The following is a 25262-nucleotide window of genomic DNA, read 5'->3' on the forward strand; positions in this document are numbered from 1 at the left end:
CAAAAAAGAAGTGAGGCGTGTAGACAGGACACAAGAGTAGAGAAGTGGACAACACAAATGCCAACTATCAACTGAAGGGAGCTCTGAGGCGAAAAAAGAAAGAAGACACAAAACTCATCTGCGCAAGCTCAGTAATGGTAACACCATGTGTCAGTCAGGTACACGTGCCAGTCTTCATGAGAGATAACTGTTAAGGCACTCAATCTCTTCCTTATGTAAAGTAATTGAAGGCGGACTCACGCATGCACTTCCACCTTTATAGATATGCCATGCCTCTATTATAAGATGCGTATCTTCATTCTTATGCCTGTACAATATCGCCCATTCATCAAACTCTGGCATGCAGTTACTATCTTGACAATGTAGGGAAAGAATAGAAGGCGATCCACCGGTTAACAACCTTCTATATTCCATTAGCCTCTGATTGATACTCCATCCCGTTTGCCCTACGTAGAACTGGCCACAGCTAAGGGGAATGTTATAAACCACCCCCATACAACAGTCAGTAAAACTGTTGTTCTTATTGTGCTTCACTGGAAAAATATCTGCTCATTTTTTTGCCTTTTACCTGCTCCTTTTACCTTTGTGCGACAGCGCATATCTTACCTAGCTTATTGGGAGCAGTGAAAGCAACATTAACATCATATCTACTTGCAACTTTTTTTAAGCCTGTGCGACACTGAATGAATATACGGAGTAGGGGAACACGGAAAAGGGCTCAGAGTACAAGAAATAAAGCTTAGAATGACAGACAGCTGAGCTAGTTGGTAAGGATTCATTATGCAAAAAAGAAGTGAGGCGTGCAGACAGGACACAATAGTAGAGAAGTGAACAACACGAACGCCGACTATCAACTGAAGAGAGCACTGAGGCGAAAAAAGAAAGAAGACACAAAACTCATCTGCGCAAGCACAATAAAGAAGTGAGGCATGCAAAGCGAATGCAAGAGTAGAGAAGTGGACAACACGAACGCTGACTATCAACTGAAGGAAGCACTGAGGCGAAAAAAGAAAGAAGACACAAAACTCATCTGCGCAAGCGCAAAAAAGAAGTGAGGCACGCAGACAGGACACAAGAGTAGAGAAGTGGACAACACAAACGCCGACTATCAAATGAAGAGAGCACTGAGGCGAAAAAAGAAAGAAGACACAAAACTCATCTGCGCAAGCGCAAGAAAGAAGTGAGGCCCATTTGCGTCCGTTGCCTGCGCATTGGCCACGTCGGTCTCCGTTGCCCCAGCCACGCCGCTATTCGTCACCAACCAATTATGGACCCTCTCAGACGGAAAACTAGACCATGCACTGGGAGTAGATGAAGTCCACTGGGAGTAGTGCTGCATTATCTTCGTCGTGTAGAAATCCCCCATTGATGCTCCCAACGAGCCAGAACTTACTGAATGTTCATGTCGACGGTGTCCCTTTGACGGCGTTAATAGATACTGGAGCCCAGGTGTCCATAATCAGTTGTAACCTCCGTCGTTGACTGAAGAAGGTTCTCACGCCTCCTACTACTCGAGCTGTACGCGTGGCTGATGGTAGCACTGTTGACGTCACTGGAATGTGTACTTCCTGTATTAGTATCGCCGACCACCACGTTCCTGTTCTTTTTTACAGCACTGACCAATTGTCCCCATGGCCAGCCTTGACTGAACTCGACTTTCTTACGGAACATTCAGCTTTGATCAACTGTTCTGCCGGTACCCTTTGCCTCGAACTTCCTCTACTCACGCATATTCATGCCGAACTGCCGAACAACTTTAATACAACTGCCTTCATCCGCCTGCCGCCTAAAGCCTTGACTTTCGTCGATTTGCTATAATCTTTTCCTGTGCCCGATGGTGATTACCTCGTCACACCTGCTCCTGATGTCCTTTTAATGCGCAATATCACTGTGCTCCACTTCGTCGTCACTATCGCCGATAACAGGACATGCCTCCCCATCGTCAATTTTGACCTGTCAAAGGAAGTTCTACTCCAAGGCATCTCGGTTGCAATGCTGCGTGCTATAGGAGATGACCACGTCACAACGTTTTCAATTGACGTCTGCTCAGGTTCTTCACCATGTCCACAGGATGCTATTTGCCCTGACACAACATTTCGACCCATGATTGCTGAGGACCTATTGCCTGAGCAAGCAGCAGCTCTGTGCCACCTTTTGGGTTCCTACTACGACATCTTCAACCTCAACAATTGCCAATTGGGCCAGACTTTAATTGTTAAGCATCACATAAATAGTGGTGACGCCACTCCAATTCATCGCCGGCCATATCGAGTTTCTGCTTCAGAGCGTGAGGTTATTCAAGATGAAGTGAACAAGATGCTTGTCAAAGGTATTGCTGAACCTTCATCGAGCCCTTGGGTGTCGCCCGTGGTACTCTACAGGCGTACAGTCTTCCAGAGGACATTCTGAAAGAAGTGGGATGTGCAGTGGTCTATGGTTGGAAAAATGAAAAACACTGATGTAAAACATGTTTCGCAGTGTTGCTAAGGTGATGCTGGATTTACTCGTGATACCACTTAGGAAAGTGCGGAAAGTGCCTCTATCCCATCCTCGTCGCCAGTGTCATGATCTGCGTGGTTTCATGGACGAGGGGGGAAGGGTGGGGGGCTCTAGGCACCGTCCATCAGAGACGCCCTGCAGTGTGGTGGTGGTGAACGATGACTGACTGCGAGCAGCTATCCTCGTCAGTGTTTATTCGGTGATGTGATCAATCTTGGGTACTAGGCACGAACACATACAAAAACAAGAAAGTATGCGCCTAGTACCCAAGATGAATTGTGACCAACTCACCGAACAAGATGTTCTCCGATCCATGCGATCCATGCGATCAGTGTTGCACACCGCACCTGGTGGGCCACCAAGCATGGTGGGCCAATGAAGATTATGCCCGAGGGGGCGTCACATGCTCGTCACAAGCGTTCTGCTATTCTGTGCTTGTTTGTTTAATTTGCATTCCAGACAGGGCTCTGCTGGCTTCAAGAAGTCTTTCTCGTGAACTTATTGACAGGCCGCGTCAAATGGCACCAACAGTGCCCTAACAGTCCAACTTGCAATGAGTCTTGAGTCACAGTCTGAATGGCTCCACAACTGAAGAGGCTGAACCTGCCACCAACCGCAACATGCTCAAATGCGGACATCATTGATGACCTGCTAGGCTGCAGTGTGCCGATTTCTGCCACTATTACATTTGAAGATTTTGGAGACGTCGACACTGCAATGTTGTCATGTGCCGAACTGAATGATGACGAAATAATTGAGCAAGTTTTCCCACCGTCAAGCAGTGGCTCTAATTCAGATGATGATGATGTGCCGTGTGCTCCGGAGCCTTCATGTGCGGACTCGAGCCTTTACAGTCCTTTCATCGGCGTAAAGCGACAACACAAAACTGGCAGAAATACAGGTGTATTTGGTTGCACATAAGCGCAAGTGCATGCAGCAATGAATCGACCACTTATTCCTTGCAAAAAGGCCTTAACACCAGGGGCGTAGCCAGTGGGGGGCTTATGGGGCTTCAGCCCCCCCCCCTCACCCCGAAATTTTTCGTGCTGTCCATGCACCGCCGACCAAAGCAACCCCCAGCGCCGGAAATCACTCGGGATTTTGTCTAGAATGTCTTTTTCATGCTCGAAAAAAACATTTAACCGGGAACATTGCGAACTCGGACTGGATTTTGTGGCAATGCCCATGCACCGGGAGTTGCACAACGCAAGCAGCCCCAATCTAGCACAAACTTTGAAGGGCATGTTGATGCCAAATGGTCTCGCTGCGGCATCTCGCGGAGGCGGCAGAATCTACGGAGCGCATGGATGTAAATTTCGAAACTTTATGGGTATAAAGTTCTCATAAACATTTGATGTGAAAAGTGCATTGGCATTTCCAAAGTTGTGCTTTAGATCTTCAATTGCGGAACTTTATGGGTTTAATGTTGTTTTAAACATATGATGCCAAAGGTGCATTGACTTTTCTAATGTCGTGCATCAGAACATACAACGAGACAAGCCAAATCAATACAATATCAGACAAGTTGGCAAAGCACGCAGCGAGGTCCGATGAGACGAAGCGTTGTGGTGATTCATTTGTGCCGTCATGTCACAAAAAAATATCAACATATTTTTTTCACTTACGTCAAAGCATCCATGTCAAGAGAGTAAAGCCAGCAAAGGTAACTACGTTCTTGTTTATTGTTTCTATTTTTACTTATTCACGAGGATACGTTGAGCCTCTTCAGTTTTTTTTTGTTCTCACTATACCTACCAGCGGGCTGCCAGAGCCAGCCAGAGCGTACGCGCTTTTTCTGGTGTTTTCCCGACCACCGCGCGGCGCACTTCGGTGCACGTTCAGTTTTCTCTGGCCGATTGGATTTTCGCCTGGCAGAGTTTTGGACGCTTTCTGGCTAGCAGACGAGAGAAAAAAAGCAATGGCGGCTCGCCAGTATCGCTGTGGGGACTCGACGGATTGCATCGCGTTCACTTTAGGGCAGCCTCACTGGAAAGTCTTGTCTCGCCGGGGTAGGATACAGAGCCATATGCTTATGGTGCTCGGTGGACCACGCGTCTCACGTTTTCTTCAATATTCCTTCGGTAGCCGCACTAGGTGCCCAAAGTAGGCATTCGATTGTGGCCAACATGCTTTCCTTTGCGTTTTTTTTTAATTCCTTATTCCCACCTCAAAAGAAGACAGAGACATTGTCGCAGCGCAGCAAATTGTCGCATGGTGAAAGCTCGACTTTGCTACTTCTTTTGCAAAAAGTAACAGGCCACGGGGCGCTTCAGTTATCGGATACTCTTACTATATTATTGCGATAGCAATTATATGGAACTCCAGGCGCATTTCTGCCGTTGCCGTCGTCCTCATGTTCCGTATAAAGCCCAAGGGCGATGACAGCGTGAGCGCGCGCCGCATGCTGTAGGTGCGAGTGAAAGCGTAAGGGAGGGAGGGGGGGGGGTGAGTCGAAGATGGGGGATCAGATGGGGGATCAAGTGGGGAGGAAGCACGCCGCCTTCCGTCGCGCGCGATACATCGGTGGGAGTGGATGGAATGGGGGTGGGATCTAGGATTCTGTAAATCTGTGATAGCGCAACATGTTTATTTCCCTTGTTTGATGCATTATATACGGTGATTTTTTCTTAGATACGCATATTTATTGGAGACATACGTATATTTGAATATCTTGTTGCGAGGTTTTGTGTATACATGCAGTGAATTTTGTTTCCAGTAACACTTTTTTTGCTCTTTATCAAGCTGTATCTTCGCATTTGTGTATTCCATTGTATCTTCGCATTTCTAATGTACGATGGCGAGTCAAATGAAGGCGAGCCTACCCAGCCTGCACAATAACGGTTCCGTTCATTATCTGCGAGGCATGCGCGTAGTACACAGGCATCTTCCATTTACAAAAGTGACACGCAGGTGTGAGGATGGTTGCAAACATGGTTGCATGACGTAATGGACGCTCCAGAAGTTGAGCAGCGTGGTGCCACGAGGTTTTTGGCAGCTGAAGGTGTTTCCTCAAAAGAAATTAGTCACCGTATGTCTGCCGTGTACGTTGAACATTGCATTTCATTGGCCACTGTGAAGCATTGGAATAAACGGTTCGAAGAAGGATGTGAAAGTTACAAATACGATCCAAAACCGGGCCAAAGCCACCGTGCAATCACCCTCAACAAAAATGCAAAGGTTGGTAAGCTGGTGAGACAAGAAAGGAGGATAAGCATCGATGAACTGGCAAAGCGTGTGATCAGTCACGGTTCGGTTCACGCCATAATTCATGAATATATCGGTTATCAGCTCTTGTGTGCGCAATGGATGACCAGATTTTGAACCACCGCCAGAAGACGGAGAAGTTCAGCGAGGGTGACGACTTCTTGTCTGCAATTGTGATCGGGGATGGATGATGGTGCCACTACTACGAGCATGAAACACGATGGCAAAAGGTTACAGTGGCAACATTTGTATTCACCTCCCCCAAGAAAGCAAAGGCCATCGTTTTCACCGGAAAGGTGGTGAATTTTTTTTTTGGTTCATCAGGGGCCATTACTGACAGACTTTGTAAAATTTTGAGAGTCTATCGATTGTTTCCGATATCGTGAAATGCCGGATCGGCTGCGTGTCGCCATCAAGGACAAACAACGTGGAAAATTGACGAATGAGGTCATCTTGTTCCACGACAATGCCCGTTGCCACGTCGCTGATGTGGTTAATATAAAACTGGCAAAGTTCAAGTGGGAAACGCTGCAACATCCGCCATACAGCTTAAACCTGTCGCCTTGCGACTTCCACATTTTTGAGCAACTGAAAAAACAGCTCAAGGGAACCAGATTTATGTCAGACAATAACGTGAAAGAGTCAGTAGCAGACTTTTTGAAGCAGCAACCTAAGAAGTCCCAAGACGGGAATCACGCGACTCGTTAGTCAATGGGACAAATGTCTGAATGCTCATGGAGGCTACTCTTAAATAAAGTACCCCGTTTGTCATATATTCGCATTGCCTCACTTTCATTTGACTCGCGCTCGTATATTTGGTAGAACTCCTGCTTTTTAAATGTGCTCTCTGTTGCGACTATAATTTTGGTGCAATTACTCACGAACAAATGACAGCGTCATTGATATTTTTCACTGGCCGTTGCATGAGTACACGAGGGTAAACAAGGTTCTTGAACGACAAAGTTTCATTAACATGTTTGTCCTCAACTTGTTTATTTCATGGCCTTTACATATTTTATATCAGCGGTATGCACTGCTTTGCTGATTCGAACTGATATAATTTTAAAGTTCGTGTGATATTTTTTTTATTTATTAAATAGACAAAAAACATCGAAGCATTGATATCAGTTATTTTGGGCATAATTTTTGGCACATACGAGTATTCTTTTAATAAAAAGTACATAATTTACTTGTTTTGACAGCGTGTAGCGTTCAAGAATTCGTTTGCAGCATCTTTGGAAATGGCAATGCAGTTATTATTAATGTATTTGATCGCTTGGCAAATTGTTTAAGAGGAAGCCTTAGCTCGTTCCCAACTCCGACGCGGCCTATTCAAGTACATGGAAAACACGGAAAAGGCTTCTCTGAGATAACCCCTGGATCGCTTTTAATGAAATTTTTTGCATTTGAGAGAGAAAATTGAATTGTAGTGTCTGTTCGAAGCAGAATTTTGATTTAGGGCCTGAATTTTGTTTAAAATACTTTTTTCTAATGGAAAGTTCGAAAAAAGTAGAAGCACGATGTTTACAAACTAATAGCTCTGCATCAAGAACAGATACCGCGGTTCTGTAAACAGCATCTACTATAACAGTCAAAGCGGACAAATTTGGTTTGTCAATTTGCATCTTAGGTGAATTGGTTACGTTGTGTACAAGGGTTCTGCAAAAGCCGTATTTCCATACTAAATTTTTTGAGATTCATGTGTAACACATCAATTTTGACCGCTGTAGATGTACTGTTAGATACAATTCACCGAACTGTGACATCGTTTTTCATTGTTCAGTTACACTTTTAAACTTTGTGGGGATGCGCGACCCTCGCGCCTCCCCTGATGTTTTTCCCGCATAGCGCGTCTCCTGTAATTCCGCTTCGCCGCGTGGCCTGCGTGACGTCCGCGCGGTCGATGTGGTTGAAGCGCAGTCCGAGAGATGGCGCTAGTGTTGCGCTGCTGCGGGGTTACTTGGGTGCGGGAGAGACAAGGCGCTCTCTCTTGGGTTCGTGACAGCAAGCAGCACGGACGTGCCGAGCGTGCAGCGACCCTCTTTCTCGGCGGGTCTGCGCGCGGCGACCCATGCTTCTGCGAGACCGCCTCGCGTGGCCGCCTTCGAACGCGCCACGATTCGCGTGACCGAACACGCGAACGACCAGGCGTTGGGATCCAGCATGGAGCGAACATATTCGCTCGCGAGGTCGCGGTGAGTCGGACTTCTAGATTTGTCGTGCTCCCATCGGCATGTTTTATGGATAGCAACTCGGCTAGCAGGCACTGATGTATGAAAGGTGCAATAAATGCCCTGTGATTGTTTGCACTACTGTGTTGTCGTTCCTTTGTCCCAAGAGTACGGTGTGAGAATCCCACATCAGACCCGACAACTTGATAGTTTCGTTTCCTGAAAATTAGCGATTTTTGCCAATTTTTAATAAAGAGTTGACAACCTCAATGAAAAATTCGAAATAAACAGTCGCTAGAATGTAAGTTTTTTTTATTTTAAAAATAACAAACCTTGTCAAATTTGGTGCAGTGGTTGCCTAGAAAAATGAATTCTCCTTCTACATGTATTTACATTGGAGCACCCTAGCTAAAGCTTCCTATTAAGGAGGAGGCCCAGCTGCAAGCCCAGCCCCCCCCCCCCCCCAAACAAGATTTCTGGCTACGCCACTGCTTAACACGTAAATAAAATTATCTTTATTGGATACCTTCATCTTTCTGGACATTCGATAATGCAGACTTATTTACGTTCCCCATGAAGTCCGAAGTATCGGTTGTCGACTGTATTACAGTTTTAATTTAACAAAACCATTGCATGCCACATTTGCACTCTACGGAAAGACCACTGCAGCAGTGGTGCACAATGTAATGCGCAGGTCCACACTGAACGCTTTTGTTTTGCGCTAGTGCAGTTATACATGAGTTGGAATAGACTCGTGTTTTCTGCTAACTGAAAGCCACTTTCAAAATGAACAGCGTCTGTGTAGTGTCGACAGTCACTGACGCAGGGGCCGGAGAGGAATAGCTGTGAACAAAAGGATTTACTGGCCTCGAGGCTACAAAATGCCAGTGCATCGTTTGGTACGACGTAGAGACGCGCTGACTTTTTAGGGGGGTCGAGAAGCGAGGGCGACTTGTTCCATCAGAAAGTTGGTTCCGAAACCCGACACAAGAGTCTGCCCGACTCACTGCCCATGAATGACGATTGGCTGTTTAAACGGGGTATTGCAACAGACAAGTGACAGGGCACGCTAATGTGTTGTTTACACTACAAGTGCATTGATGGTGGCACAGCTCATATCCAATACAGGCTAGTTTGCTTCTGCATTGCGTCCATTTGTACCTTATCCTGAATAAAAATGTGCTGTAAGCACTTTGATGTGTGTGAGGCACACAGCAGTCTTGTGTGCAGGCAATGTGGGCTTTTGGGGTTAGTGTTGCGAAAACCAGATGCAGCGCAAGTGACCTGAAATGTAAAAATAGGTAAACTTCTGTGAGTTGACACAGCCTCGGAGAAGTGAATCGGTAAGTTCCCACTTTTCTTGATTTCGAGAAACTGGCTAAGACATGCGGAGATTCCAGATAAGCTTCAGATAGGCATATCTTATATTTAGAATTATGAATGTATCGAACTATTTCACAATTCCCTTCGAGTTGGATATTTTGGGAACGACTGTACAGTGCTGCTTCATTTGACAGTATTTCCACAATGTAACGCATACCCATGTCTTAATCAGTTCACATAGTGGACTGTAATTGCTCTGTTAAAAATACCAAAATATTGATTGATAAATCTTTACATGGAAGAGGACTGGCTCAAATCCCTATGTAGAGAGGGGGGTAACTAGAAGGAAAAGAAGGAGATCACATATAACAATCAATCCCCGTGTTGCATGCAAGGTCCTGAGAGACTGCAGCATTGCACGGGCTCAATCATAACTGTTGGGTATTGTGCAGTGTTTGTAAGTCCTAATGTGTGCTTGAGCCATTTCTGCAAGATTTTTTTGTAGCTGGGGCACTGCCACAACATGTGTTTTGTTGTCAGTCAAGCGCCTGTGTGTCAGGTCGAGTGGGTGACTGGTGTTGTAGGGGCAGCAGCGTCATAATCTAGCGAGTCCTCAGCTTTGTAAACTTCCATGCTGAAGTTGTCCAGTTCCTCGCTCCCCAAAGTGTTCCCTTGTAAAGATGCCACTAGGCTACCACATACTCTGTCAGGACATAACCAGTGCATGTCTTATGAGCCGGCACTTGGCAGTCACAGATGGTTCTTTGTCAGAGCTTACACCACCAGAGCTCTCCTCTTCTGTTTGGCCACGTCGACGCGGTTGCCAGGTCTAGGTCATTTGACGTGAGTAGGATGGGGATAGCCGAGATGGAGCCTCCGTTCTTGCACTAGCCAGCACATGCACAACCTTGTTACTGAAGCTGCCCACACGTCCCTTCACTCAGTCCACCCACACTTCCAAATTACGGTCTCCACTAAGCCTGCTGCCCCAGATGTCACCGTGTTCGATTCCGACCCTCGTAGTGCCCATCCGTGCCTTTCGTCCGTGAAGACGATCACTTGGCCTCCTGATTCCTGTAGACCCTCTACGACCTTTTCACGAATCTTGTGGTTAGTGATAAGAACAACAAAGGGTTCGAGTAGGTTGGAGTTGCGCGTGTGGCCGTGGCGATACTAGTGCATGAATTTCTTGTTGCTATGCTGTGTCACCACCTCTAGCTTAGCTAGTCTTGTGGTAGCATCCCATGCTGCTTCAGTGAATACCACATTCTCAGTGCGATCCATACGTGAGGTCGTCGCTCTGCGCTAATGCACGTGTTCTTGCTTGTGACACTCGTGCATCAGGATCTTTGACATTCTGACCAGGACATCCGTCCTTAGCTCATGACGTCTCAGGATTGGCTGCTCAACAAATAGTCAGTGTCTGGGGCACTGTCGTGGCTGAGGCAGATTGGCACAGGAAAGCAAAGCCTCCGTGTTTTGCTTCTGCACATCATGGCTCTCATTGCGCGACTCAATGAGTACCTTGAGTGATCGTAGGCCTGCATATCTGTAGATCTCGTTGCTCTGTGTGTGCCGTGGCAGGCCCATAATGGCCAAAGGGCACTCAAGATGAATTACTTCCAGATGCTTCATTGAGCTGGAAACACGCAGATCCATAGCAAGCCTAAGAAGTGAATGTGGCCAGGCACAGTGAATGAATGGTGTTGATCCTGGCACCACAGAAGCGGCTACCAATGTGCCAGATCAAGCGAAGCTGTTTGTGCAAACTGGGCCTAAGTTGCCACAGCCATTCCTTCGGCCTCGCTTGGCGGGACACTCAGGATTCATACCCGTCGCTTGGCTAGATATGTTAGCCAGTAAGGCTGATCGTGGCTCATTCACTTTTGTAGCCGCCTACAAGGAGAAACGGTTTCTCCGAAGACGGCTTCGTGATGCCTATAGAATTAGGTAACACTTTAGATTGCCTCTGAGTGTAGGTCGATCAAGACAGACCGGTGCTTATCTTGAACAAGTGGTTTGCTAAGAAAGACAGTACAAAGTTGATTCGAGTTCCAGCACTGGCCTCCTCAAAAGCTGTCAGTACTGCTGTGTGGACCACCATGTTGAAGGCCTTCTTTAGGTCCATGGTGACTGGGACCCCTAGGACCCTAAGGGGCCATCCTTGTTGATTTTTACCAACAGGACTATGCAGCAGCATGAGGCTGTCTTGCGTGCGACCCAGTCGAAAACCAATCTGGGCTGGGTCGAAGTAGTCGGGGGTCACTTCCTCCTCACAGTAGACATGCTGGGTCAGCACCATGAAGTCAAGAAATGTACACAGCATTGATGTCAGCAAAATAGGATTTCACTTCTTTGAAGGTTTGGGTGTATTGGTTGACGACAGAATATTTTCATACCTTCAAAAGTTTGCCCATGCCCCAACCATCATTGAACTCCTCAATTAGCGGTAGCTTCTCCGGCTCATCAAGGTTGTGTATCATTTACCACGTGATACAGTGGAACTTCGTTGATATGATCCTTGCTGTTGCATTTTCCCGGCTGCTATCTTATGTTTTTGCGATCCTGACCTCAAGCCCATTGATTGCTATGTACTATGTTCCCATTTGATACACGAAAATGATTAGTAGCAGTAGTCTAACAAGGAATATCACTTTGGGCCAATGTTTTGACAAGGGCAGCAGATGCTCTCCTTAGCAGCATTCTTATGTCTCACTCTAACCAACCTTCAATGGGGGAGGAGATTAGGCAGGAGTGTAATGTGGCGTAGCCAACACACACAAAAAAGAAAAGGAAAGGGGTAGTAGATGGATCGGAAGTGACAAGGGAAGGGATAAAGTAACCTTGTGGGAGTAAAGGCTAACAATGGGGGTACTGGTTCAGGGTTCCATTGAGGAGTGGAGATAACAACTGGTACCAAGGAAATAATTTACAAATGTAGGTAGGTGTGGCCAATGCAATGTGTCTGGTTTTCAAAGAAAATAAACTATTCAACTAATCTCCCTGCAATTCGAATAAGGTGGGGAGAGGGGAAGAATACCTGATAGCAACCTATGTACGATCAGAGTGCCTCAATAGTGTTTATACTCTCTTGCAGTGCTTTTATGTCAACTTTTATGTCATTTTTAAGGTGTTTACAGGTCTTACTCCTGCGGCAAGCACAGGCTACTATGGTGACTGTGCACTGAGGGTTTACTTCTGTGTGTATGAACATGCCTTTAATGTTTTTACAGTCAAGTCCACACATAACAGCCCCACTTAAGAATAACTTTTGTTAAAACAAAGGAGAGCCGTGTGACTATCAAAATATACATTATTTTAATGGCATAAAATCACACGTATAACCAACGCCTTTGAGTCCTGCCAATTGGTTCCAGCAAACGGACAGCATAAACCTGGCAGGGCGATGTAAAATAACGACAACCTCCGAACCCTTTGCGCGCGTGGTCTGTTTTCCCAAGCCTCCTCGGAGACGAACTGTCCGGTTCGTGGCCCTCTACCCTGTCCCCGCTGTCATGCGCTGCCCACGACTATCGGCGTGTGGCTTCAAAGATCGCCCTCCTGCCCATTTTTGCAACTCCGCTCCCCTCTCCTCACTCTTCCTTGCAACTCCCTCGCTGTCCTGGCACGCGCGCTGCGGCGCCAGCTAAAGTTCAGAAGTTTTGTTTTCTGGCCATTACCGCAAAGGAGGCCTCTCCACACTAGTCTCCATGCTTCCTCGCTTCTGCACTTCATTCTAGTCGGGCCCGAGTTGTAATTCAGGACGGCAGACGGGAATGCCGTGCCTGCAGCGGTCACGAAACGAAAAGCACTGAACATGACAACGAAGCGAGCAATTTTGAAGGAAATGACTCAAGGTGCTAAAAACTGCGAGTTGGGAAGAAGTACGACGTGTCTAAATCAACCATCTTGATTATTCTAAGAACAAGGGAAAGATCGCCGGCTCTGCCGCCAACTGGACGAACAGAAAGAACCTGCGGAAGGCCACCTATGCGGACTTGGAGGACGTGCTGCTTAAGTGGCTCGCCGACACGCGGGCTTGCAACATTCCGATGAGTGGACCAATAATGCTGGACAAAGCCAAAAACATTGCGGTCCTGCTAGATTTTCCTGACTTCTGCCCAGGCAATGGCTGGCTGCATCGATGCAAAGTACGACGTGGGATTGTTTTTAAATCAATTGTCGGTGAGGCGACGTTGGTAAGTGACCAAGACGTTGCCATGTGGCTTGTAAGAAACCGAGCCATTACTGCAAGCTACATGGAGCAGGACGTGTATAATACAGACAAACCTGCGTTATTTTATCAGATGCTGCCGGACAAGATGCACGCCACGAAAGGAGACTCATGTACTGGAGCCAAGCACAGTAAAGTGGGCATTACAGTACCTCTCTGCACTAATGTGGATGGCAGCGCCCGGCACGTGCCCTTTGTAATCAGATAATCAAAGAAGCTGCATTGCTTTTGGAGCTATGTACCTGTGCGCTATAGGTACAATACAAAGGCGTAGATGACACGCAGTCGCACAGTGGCTGGGCGAGTTTGACGGTGACATGCAGAGGCAAGGAAGGCACACGCTGCTCATGCTCGACAACTGCTCCGCACACAATGTGCGAACTTCTCTGACAGCAGTTACACTACTTTTTCTGCCGCCCAATACCACTCCGAAAGTGCAGCCGTTTGATTTGGGCATAATACACGCATTTAAGGCATCGTATAGGCGCCGCATTGTGGAGCACTTGCTCATCGCTGTTGACCTCCCGGCCACCAACTTGCCGCTTCGAGTTTCACTGTATTCAGCCGTTGAGATGGCAAAGGCGGCCTGGGTGGAGGTGACGACCGCTTATGTGCAGAACTGTTTCCACAAGGCCAGCTTCATCGATGCAGTGCCTGATGTCGAGCGTGATGCTTCCGAAGATATTGTCACGTGGTGGTGATGTTGAAGAACACAATAACAATGCTGTGAACGACAAAACTAACTTTTATTGGGCGAACCTGTGCCCACAAAACAGGCTACACTTATAGCACAACGATAGCGGCGAACACGGTCGGCGATCGCCAAAAATCTGATCAGCGGGTCAAGCGCGTCGGCTTTTATACAGCAGTGGTCGAATGTTCCAGACTAATCGTTGGGACCCACATGCCTTCCACAAAGTTCTACACCATTCGCGTCACGCGATGAAATCAGATAACAGAAGGTTCAGCGACAACAGACAGCGGATAGAAGCATCGATAACTTTCCAAAAACTTCGGATGCATGCAGGCATGTCCCACGCTGTACGATAACATTTGTTAGGCAGCGAAATGTGGTCGCCCGATAAAGATAAGTACACGTGTCAATACCCCCCTCTTAAAAAGCATCGACCTGATGATGCAAACAAACGAAAGTAATAAAGAAAATCACTTGTAGCAAAAGAAAAAAACAGTAAGGAAGTTCGTCAGCATCCGTAAAATGGTTTAAGGCGCACCAAGTGGACCACTTCAGATCGTGCACGGCACTACTGTGAATGCGAAATGTCATCAGGCACGACCTCATAGTCCAGCACGCCAATACGTCGGATGACCTTGTAGGGTCCGAAATAGCGTTGCAATAGTTTCTCACTCAGTCCTCATCGGCGCATCAGGGTCCATACTCAAACAAGGTCGCCGGGCTGGTAGTCGACGAAGTGTCGTCGGAGGTTGTAGTGTTGGCTGTCGGTATGCTGCTGGTTCTTGATCCGTAGGCGGGCGAGCTGTCGAGCTTCTTCGGCGCGCTGGAGATAGATAGCGACGTCAAGATTTCCTCGCCAGTGACGTGTGGCAGCATGGCGTCGAGCGTCGTCGTCGGGTTCCTGCCGTAAACCAGCTTAAATGGTGTGATCTGTGTTGTTTCTTGCACCACCGTGTTGTAAGCGAATGTTACGTAGGGCAGGACCGCATCCCACATCTTGTGCTCGACGTCGACGTACATTGCTAGCATGTTGGCGAGGGTCTTGTTCAGGCACACCGTGAGCCCATTTGTCTACGGATGGTAGGCAGTTGTCCTCCTGTGGCTTGTCTGGCTGTATGGGCGTCTTGCGCTGGAGTTTGAGGTATGGTAGTGGCGCCTGGTGGAGGCGTGCGAAACGTTATCCGGGTAGTACCAGCTTGGGTAGTATTGAGCCCTGGCTGTGGTGAAGCACGTCTCTAGCCCGAGCTTTGCGTCGATTCACGCTTTTTTCTGCCCTGCTGCGAGTGCGAAAAAGCTCGTCACTTCTCACAGACCACGCCGACTAGGCTGCGAGCTTGCCACAGCCTATAGTTTAACGAAAACGGACTTTTCATAAGATGTAATGCTGGAAGCAGAAGGAATCAGCGACGCCGATCCGGAGAGACCTAGCTCAGCCTTGAAAAAGCGTCACCATCTTTACTTCTGCATTGTGGGCTGCCATGAACAAGAAGGCCTGAATCCCAACATCAGATTCAACCGTTTTCCTTCAAGGCCTCGCGAACCGGAGTGTCAGGCGTGCTGGATAGCTGCAGTTTGTCGGCTGGGTAAGCGAAACTTCGCGCCATCCTGACTGCTTCGCCTGCCTTGAAGCTTGCTTGATTATCTGCGTTCTAAATTTCGGTCTTTTGCAACTACGGTCCCGATGGCAAACCAACATATCAGCAGGCGTGTCTGGGGATTCACGATTCGAGACCTGGCCACAGCAATAATTAACTATTCGACCAGTGCGAAGTGGTGAAGTGACCAGGTGTGTGCAAATGAGCACAAATGGTCGGGCTGATTCTGTGACAGTTCACTACCCCACTACGAGCAGCACAGGTTAGAGAGGTAAATGTGCTCATCCTTGACCTCAAGCCAGCACGTTGAGATAGCACAGTAAAGTAGTATTGATTGCAGCACATCGATGTTCGAGCACTGTCATTAAAAGCTACATCAAGCGAGCAGCGCATGCATGAGCTGGCGCTGCAGCGCAATTCGCAAGTACATTACTGCGAGCTCATATGCATTGCATCAGTTATTTATCAGTTGATAAAGGGACAGATGGCCGTTACTACAGTGAAGGCATAACTACTTGTCTAGCGGCATGCAGTCAGCAAAGATTGCAGGAGGCCCGCCGTTTCGCAACATGTTAAAAGACCGCTGCCGTCGTGGCGCATGCCGTTGTGCGCTCGAGCAGTTTCGTACATATGATGTCTGCTTATCGCTGCTGTGAATTCATTTATAGCAAGCATTTCCTCGCGTTTGTGCGCCTGAATCTAGCAGCGTGCAAACCTTACCTGAAGTTCAACTTCGTACGCGACTCGCTTCACTTACGATTGACACCATGCTAAAACTTCGCCGCTTATTTCTTGAATGGCGTACACGTATTTGGCGTTACATAATTTATGGCCTTTACGCAGCGTGCCACCTTTGAAAAAATCTTCGGCACCCGATATTCGCTGCAAGCCGTGGTAATACAAAACTGAAAGTGGCGGATCCATATTGTAAACATGCTTTCCGAAGCAGACAACCGAGCTTGGAACTTCCCAGTTTAGAACAGAGGGCGCTTTTTAGCACCATTTTCGCAGCACCCCCTGGGCACTGCAAGAGCCCCATTGCAGAATGGCTTCAGTGAGCTCTGCTGTAAAAGCCGTTACTCTGTCGGTGATGAGGACTTCTGGAGCACCATGTCGCAGCAGGATGTTCTCGACGAAAAATTTTGCCACATCGGCTGCGCTGCCTTTCAGTAGAGCTTTAGTTTCAGCGAAGCGGGTGAGAAAGTCTGTCACCGCGACGATCCAGTTATTTCTGGAAGTTGATGTCGGAAACGGTCCCAACAAGTCCATTCTGATCTGCTGAAAAGGTCAGTAAGGAGGCTTGATCAGCTGTAGTAATTCCGCTGGCCTTGTCGGTGGTGTCTTGCGTCGCTGACAGTCTCGGCATGTCTTGACGTAACAGGCAACATTGGCAGTTAGGTGCGGCCAGTAATACCTTTCTTGTATCCTCGATAGCGTCCGGGAGAAACCGAGGTGCCCAGCGGTCAGATCGTCGTGTAGGGCGTGCAGTATTTCTGGACGCTGCGCCAACGGAACAACAAGAACGTAGTTGGCGTGGAATAGTGAGTTCTTCTTCACGAGTAGGTTGTTTTGAAGCGTGAACGAGGACAATCCACGCTTAGATGCCCTATGAACAACGTCGGTGTGCCCTTCCAATTGCTCGACTAGGCCGTTTAGCTCCGGGACTCCTCGTTGCTGTTCGGCGAAGTCTTCCGCGCTTATTATTCCAAGGAAGGCGTCGTCATCCTCGTCATCTTGTGTCGGCGGGTCAATGGGGGCGTGTGATAGGCAATCGGCATCTGAGTGTTTTCGTCTGGACTTGTAGGTTACAGTGATGTCATATTCTTGTAGTCTGAGGCTCCACTGTGCCAGCCGTCCTGAAGGGTCCTTTAAGTTAGCTAGCCAACACAACGCGTGATGGTCGCTGACCACATTGAATGGCCTCCCATATAGGTAAGGGCGTAATTTCGCTGTAGCCCAAATGATGGCGAGGCATTCCTTTTCGGTCGTAGAATAATTGCCTTCCGCTTTTGACAGCGACCGGCTAGCATAAGATATCACCCGTTCAAGTCCGTCTTTCCACTGGACTAGGATGGCACCGGGGCCTAGGCTACTAGCGTCAGTGTCGATTTCGGTATCTGCGTTCTTGTCGAAGTGTGCAAGTACCGGCGGCAACTGCATGCGTCGTTTGAGTTCTTGAAATGCATCGGCCTGTGGCGTCTCCCACTTGAACTCAACATCACATTTGGTTAGATGCCTTAGCGGCTCCATGATGCGTGAAAAGTCCTTGACAAAGCGCCTGTGGTAGGCACACATGCCAAGGAATCTAGGCACTGCCTTCTTGTCGATGGGCTGCGGGAATTTTGCGATGGCAGCTGTCTTCTGCGGGTCGGGGCAGACTCCACATTTGCTGATCACGTGGCCTAGAAACAGAAGCTCGCCGTAAGCAAAGCGGCACTTTTCTGGCTTCAGAGTAAGCCCTGATGACCTCATGGCCTCACTTCAATTCACTTTCTTAAGTACTGGTTGAACCTTCTTAATCTGTTTAATCTGTTTATGTTTTACTGACCACTCTTGTTGCACATGCTCAGCGCTGATAGCTAAGTTATATATGTGCTGCATCTTTCCGAAAATAAAATAGTTGTGAGTAAGCGCTTGTGTGTCCCCTTCACTGTGTCCTTGTCAATTGTGCGCGCAAGAATATTTTACTATGAATTCGTACCAACTCGCCCAACTATCAGTTCTGCTAAAGAAAACCCAGTTTTGTTCGGCATATTAATTCATTTTTAACATGTACCCATCACTATGACACGGTGAGTTGTGGTTTTATGACATCGCGTGACAGGCAGATGAAGTGGGTGCAGCCTGAAAACTTTTGACCAATAGTCGAGGGCTAACGGTGAAAAGACGTTGAATCAGAAATAACAATTTTTCTTTTGTTCGAAAAAATGATGCATAATCAGTGTGTATACGTCATATCAGATGGGGAGCTATCGCGGTTTTCGTGACGTCGCGTGACTGACAGGTGAAGTGGGGGTGGTCCAAAAAAGTTTTTCACGAATTGCGGAGGGCTGATTGCAGAATTGGAATAGAAAAGTTTGGAATAGTTTTACGTTATAGCGCCCCTGATGACTTGATGGCCTCTAGTGCTGTTGCAAGCCGCCTAAGGTGATCGTCGAAATTTCTGGCGAAGACAATGACATCATCCAAGTAAACGAGACAGGTCTGCCACTTCAATCCTGCTAAGACCGTGTCCATCACACGCTGGAACGTTGCAGGCGCCGAGCACAGTCCAAATGGCATAACCTTGAACTCGTAGAGGCCATCTGGGGTGATGAAGGCGGTCTTTTCGCGATCTCTTTCGTCGACTTCTATTTGCCAATAGCCAGACTTGAGGTCCATCGACGAGAAGTAGTTAGCGTTGCAGAGCCGATCCAATGCATCGTCTATCCATGGGAGGGGGTATACGTCCTTTTTCGTGATCTTGTTCAAACTACGCGAATCGACGCAGAAATGCAGGGTTCCGTCCTTTTTCTTCACCAAGACTACAGGATATGCCCACGGGCTTTGTGACGGCTAGATGATGTCATCGCGCAGCATTTCGTCGACTTGGTGCCTTATAGCTTCACATTCTCGCGTAGAAACTTGATAAGGGCTCTGGTGGAGTGGTTGAGCACACTCTTCGGTTATTATGCGATGCTTTGCGACTGGTGTTTGTCGAATCCTTGATGATGTGGAAAAGCACTCTTTGTATCGTCGAAGTAGACTTCTGAGCTGTTGTTGCTTAAACGTGGGGAGTCTTGGATTTATGTCGCAGTCTGGTTCAGGAACTACGGTCATCGGGGTAGATGCGGCAGAATCCGAGAGGACAAACGCATTGCTACTTTCCAGAATTTCCTCGATGTATGCGATCGTCGTGCCCTTCTTGATGTGCTTGAACTCCTGGCTGAAGTTCGTCAGCAATACTTTTGTGTTTCCTCCGTGCAGTCGAGCGATCCCTCTTGTGACGCAAATTTCGTGGTTGAGCAGTAGATGTTGGTCGCCTTCGATGACGCTTTCTACGTCAGCGGGTGTTTTGGTGCCGACCGAAATAACAATGTTGGAGCGAGGCGGGATGCTCACTTGATCTTCGAGCACACTCAAGGCGTGGTGACTACGAGGGCTCTCCAGCGGTATCGCTTTATCTTCCGACAGCATTATTGACTTCGACTTCAGGTCGATGATTGCGCCGTGTTGGTTCAGGAAGTCCATACCGAGAATGACGTCTCGGGAACACTGTTGGAGAATAACGAAAGTGGCAGGGTAAGTCTGGTCATGAACGGTAATTCTTGCCGTGCAAATTCCAGTCGGCGTAATGAGGTGTCCTCCAGCGGTTCGAATTTGAGGGCCTTCCCATGCAGTTTTAACTTTCTTCAACTGGGTAGCGATGGATCCACTTATGACGGAGTAATCGGCTCCAGTGCCTACTAAGGCGGCGACTGCGTGGCCATCCAGAAGCACGTCGAGGTCGGTGGTGTTTTGTCTTGCGTTACAGTTAGGTCTTGGCGTCGGATCACGGCTGCGTCGCATTGACCTGTGGCTGGTACGTGGCGTCGGCAGGTTGCCTTTTGTTGGCGTATTCTTTGCTTCCGGACTTCGTCAAGACGGCGGCTTGTCGTTATTATGTCGTCGAGATAATCTCTTCGTCGTCTTCGGTGGTGGCGGAGGAGCTTCGTCAGTTCGACGAACAGCAACCGCACCTCCATCGGTTGCTGCTTTTAGTTTTCTTGATATGGGCTCGCAGAGCGGCCCCGGGCTGGGCCGGTGTATGGTCGGTGCTGCGGCGACCGGTAGCGGCATGGTGAACAGGACGGTCATCGAGGGCTCCATTGAGTAGCGGCGAGGTAGTCAGCGATATTGCGAGGTCGTTCACCAATCTGTGGTCGCGGCACGTTAACGGCGAACCCTCAGAGTCCCATCTCCCGGTACAGGCATCGACGGTAGATGTGCCCGGCTTCTCCGCAGTGGTAGCAAAGCGGACGGTGGTCGAGCGCATGGCAAATGTCAGTCTTCCTTGGAATGCTGCGTGGGGTGCCGGCTTGGCGTGCTGGCAGCAGGGGTGGTGGGGGACGACGGAACTGTGTCGTCACTAGGCCCTGCCGTGGGCACGGAGGGGGTACGTGATGGCGGGCTACAGCGGCGTATGTCATCGCTTGCGGCTGAGGCTGCGGCGATTCAGGGGCTACTCCGAGTTGTTGTTGGAGCTACTCATGGATGGCGCCAGCAATTGAAGCCACTTGAGGCTGTGATGAAGGGAACAGCTTCTGTAGCTCCTCCCACACGACTGCTCGGATAGTCTCGCGCAGATCGTCGGTGGCAAGTGACTGAACTCCGGTGTATTTTGTTGAGTTCATGCGCCAAATGAATTGCCGGTTCCGCATTTCCAGTGTCTTCTCGATGCTGGTGGCCTCGCGAAGAAACTCGTCGACAGTCTTCAGTAGGCTCCGTACCATTCTGGCGAAAAGTTCCTCCTTTACACCATGCATCAATAGGCGGACTTTTTTCTAGTCGGACATTTCCGGGTCGGCGTGGCAAAATGGGGGGCTCATTTCTTCTGTAAAAATTGCGGTGGTCTCATTAGGCAGCTGCCCTCGAGTTCCTAGTAGTGCTTGGGCTCGTTCTCGGCGTACGACGCTTGTGAATGTCTGCAGGAAGCCGCTTCGGAACAAGTCCCTAGAGGTCATTAAGGTGGCTTCTCGGTTCTCGAACCACGTTCTGGTGGCGTCTTCCAATGTGAAAAAGACATGTCGAAGTTTGTCGTAGCTGTTCCAGCGGTTAAATGCAGCGACCCCCTCATATGTCTAAAGCCAGATTTCCGGGTCCTCGAATGTTGAACCGAGGAACGTCGGAGGCTCCCTGGGCTGCTGCAGCACGATGGGGGACGCTGAGGCTGCTATTGCAGTTGCCTTGGCCACAATCTTCTTGGTCTTCTCAGGTAGAAGTCCATGCTCCGGGGGCAGCTGTTGAAGACGGCGGCTTGCTCGATGGTCCGGGACTACTTTGGTTCTCTCTGCGGTCCGGGCTTGAATCATGGCTTGTTGGGGGCGTCCGGAACATGAACAAAAAGCACCTCCACCAGATGTCACGTGGTGGTGACGTTGAAGAACACAGTAGCAATACTGTGAACGGCAAAACTAACTTTTATTGGGCGAGCCTGTTCCCACAAAACAGGCTACACTTATAGCACAACGATAGCGGCAACACGGTCGGCGATCGTCGAAAATCTGACCAGCGGGTCAAGCGCGTCGGCTTTTACACAGAAGTAGTCGAATGTTCCACGCTAATCGTTGGGACCCACGTGCCTTCCACAAAGTTCTACATCAGTCGCGTCACACGATGAAATCAGATAACAGAAGGTTCGGCGACAACAGACAGCGGATAGAAGCATTGATAACTTTCTAGAAACTTCGGATGCATGCAGGCGCATTCCGCACTGTGCGATAACATTTGTTAGGCAGCGAAACGTGGTCACCCAATAAAGATAAGTACGCATGTCAATATCGGTCCGGCGACGATTTGTAACAGCGCATCGTCGACTTCGACGTGGGGCGCTATGGCATTTATTGGGATGACTTTATTTCTTCTGATGAAGACACTGATGTTGCGGAACTGTGCACGTAGGAGGGCATCGTTTGCTTTTTATGCCCCCCAGTTGGAAAAAAGAAAAGGTAAAATTAAGTTGGGGGAAACCCTCACCACCTTTGAGGTATAACGGGCATAAAGCATAATAGAAAACAAATGAAAAGGGACTGTAGAGGCAACCCAAAATGAATTTAGAGAAAAAAAAACAATATATAATAATAATAAAAAGGCCGAGGTAAGCTTGTAAATGTAGGAAATTAATAATTTGACAGACAAGTTAGTGGTAGGAAAAGGCATTACCGGAAGGCTCTTTGAAAACTGCCTCCAGAAAGAAATGAATTAGTACTGTCTGCAAGGAACGCGCGCACCCAGACCCAGACCGCCCCCCAGGGCCACCCGCTGCCGCCTGCACCGGGACCCGCAAAACTTGCGTGTTTTGTTGCAATATTTCATATGCACTGGTGTGTTCTTCTTCTCAGCTGGACTCTTGTTGCCTCGACTCAATGCCAGTGGTCTGGTAGGCATGGGTAGTACGTAGTAGGAGGTGACCATGAGGCTCATCAGGGTGGTGCACTGCAAAGTTCTGACACAATGATAGGTGGCAACAGTGTATATGGTGTCATAGAAATTTTGCATTTGAATGCTTTTTGTTTATATATCACAGTTAAACCATACAGCAGTGATCCAACACTTAAGAGGAGATGAAATGAAGTGCATCTTACGTGGTCGTTATGTGTGTTTCGTATGTACACATTGGTTGGTGGTCAGCTCAAGATGGTTTCTACAGATGTTCTCCAGTTTGTGTTGTTCTTAATTGCACAAGTGAAGAATTGTGGACACAATGCAACAGCAACACCCTTGCTGTGCAGTCAGATGCCGGAGTGTTGAGCATGGCATGCATGTGGTTTCGAAATGTTTCGGAGCAGACGACACAGCCTTTTTTTTCTTGTGGGCAACTTTCTGTGGCAGTGAAGGGAACGCTACGAAGTGCACGTAAGTGAAAGTGCTCCTGAAAATAGTCCGATATATTCATATGCATTAGTTTCAAGCTGAGAAAGAAAAATCATAAACACACTATTTACAACAGCCATTTAAGACAGAAAACACCAGTGAGTGTTAAATTTCACTTATGTTACTGCTTTTCTCTTCTGCATCTGGGAAAATGCGAAATTATTGCATGTGGAAGCTACGCTAAGTCAGCGTCTCTTTCAAGAAGCCAGAATTGCTGTCAAATGCTGCGAGACTACTTGGCACGGTAGCACACATGCGCAGAGGCTCCATGCCCGTACCTTCCTCATCATTGCCACAGAAAATTGTCTGCAAGTATAGCCCCACATTTCTCGATGTCCCCAAGCCATGCCAAAATACCCATCGTTGTCAGTGGAAAGGCTGTAGAGGCAGCAATTTAAAAGTAAGTTTTGGGTTGAAATGTGCACTGAGAGCCCAGCTTTTTTTTTTCTTTCTTTCTTTTTAATGACCATACTGGCCCCTCTCAGCTGCAGTGATAAAATGAGTATAGTTGGATGTCCCTTCAACTGTAATTTCTCTCAGAGTGTCCAGTTGCTGTTGTGCAGGACCCCCGAACGGCCAAGCCTTCCCAGCCAACTGCAGAGGGCTCCATACCAGCCTAGGTGAGTCCCAGCACTTGTCGGCACAGCTCAGGCTACATGCTGCCCCGGCAGTGGCATTTCAGAGCTCAAGAGGTATTGGTGGGGTACCTGGATTGTCATTATCGATTCAATGGTAACACACTTGCTGAGACATAGACGAACATGAAATCACACACACACGAGTGCTGATTTTCTGCAACTGGAGATTTATTGATGCGCAAGGCTCATTTATGGTCATGCTTCAAAGCAACACATGCGTGCATGAAAAGGAGGGTGGGGGAAGGGTCTGGAGGGACACATCAAATGGGTAAGACCTTAAGGCTGAAAGCATCGATCAAAACATACAACTAAAAAGCAAAAAGGCAACAGGAGAAGGTGTTCATGTTTATGCTATTGAATGTTTATCTCTCAACAAGTGTGCTGCTGTTTAATCAATAGCAGATAAAGTAAAGCTTTGCTTTGGGGACTCCTATTCTAAATACATGGAAACAGAGAAATTGTTTTCCTTGGCATCCACTGCGCCGTCTTATTGTTATAGCAATTATATGGACACTCCAGGTGCATTTCTGCCATCAGCGTTGCCGTGAGGCTCTGTGTAAAGTCCAAGGGCCATAAAACCGTCGCCGCACGCCATATGCTGTATGTGCAAGGGAAAGCAGTCAGCGAACGCAGCTCAATCTTGCATGCCCAAGCGAAGACCGCAGCCCGGATGCGCGCCCTATCCTGTCACGTATGAGACAGGGGACTCCATACCAGGTCAGGCGAGGGAGGAAGGGCATTGCCCGGTGGCTGCTAGGGTGCCTCGATGTCCTCCTTGCCCACCGCTCCATACAGAGTAGAGGCAACCGGAGTGTCTAGTACGGTGTTTGCCACGTGAATCGTTGACCCCATAGTAGACGCCTTAGGTGGACGCTGTAGGGACACGTTGCCTGCGCTTGTGCGCCTTGAAAGAAATCTGCAACGTGGCCAAAGTGCACACCCACACAGGCCTCCTCTTCAAAGTGATCTGCGATGTTTCCAGAGTGAGTGTGATGCCGGTAGCTTCGTATGTGCTGTGCTTTTGACATTTTGTTCACATTCAAGCGAGAGATGCACGAAGGTCAATTCGCTTGCTGCTACCGTGATTCCTCATTTCAGAATTTTGACAGCAAGTTTCTGCACTCATCTAGCAATCTGTGTTCATGTTTACCTGTGCACACATGACACCATGCTGCTTAATTTCGTTGAAATGCATTGGCGCTAGTTGGTTTGAATTCGTAATAGAATGTGTAAGCGCGACTGAACAAGGACGTAGAAAGAAGCAGACATACGAAGACAGGGCTGTGTCTGTTT

At 48.2% G+C, this 25262-nt stretch overlaps 1 protein-coding gene and 1 long non-coding RNA gene across 3 annotated transcripts in view; one reads left to right on the plus strand and one right to left on the minus strand.

Moving 5' to 3' along the window:
- pyd (zonula occludens-like protein polychaetoid) overlaps positions 1 to 25262 on the plus strand; it is a 448973-nt gene that overhangs the window by 405810 nt on the left and 17901 nt on the right. For both annotated transcript variants that reach the window (XM_065435932.2, XM_065435931.2), the window contains exon 20: positions 23895 to 23951. In XM_065435932.2, the coding sequence (XP_065292004.2) occupies positions 23895 to 23951 (57 nt within the window). The remainder of the gene's footprint in view (positions 1 to 23894; positions 23952 to 25262) is intronic.
- The window catches only part of LOC135904932 (uncharacterized), a 240890-nt gene that overhangs the window by 93876 nt on the left and 121752 nt on the right, over positions 1 to 25262 (minus strand). The window lies entirely within an intron of this gene.

Source organism: Dermacentor albipictus, chromosome 4 (genome assembly GCF_038994185.2).
Source record: "Dermacentor albipictus isolate Rhodes 1998 colony chromosome 4, USDA_Dalb.pri_finalv2, whole genome shotgun sequence".
In the NCBI taxonomy this organism is placed as follows: Eukaryota; Metazoa; Arthropoda; class Arachnida; order Ixodida; family Ixodidae; genus Dermacentor; species Dermacentor albipictus.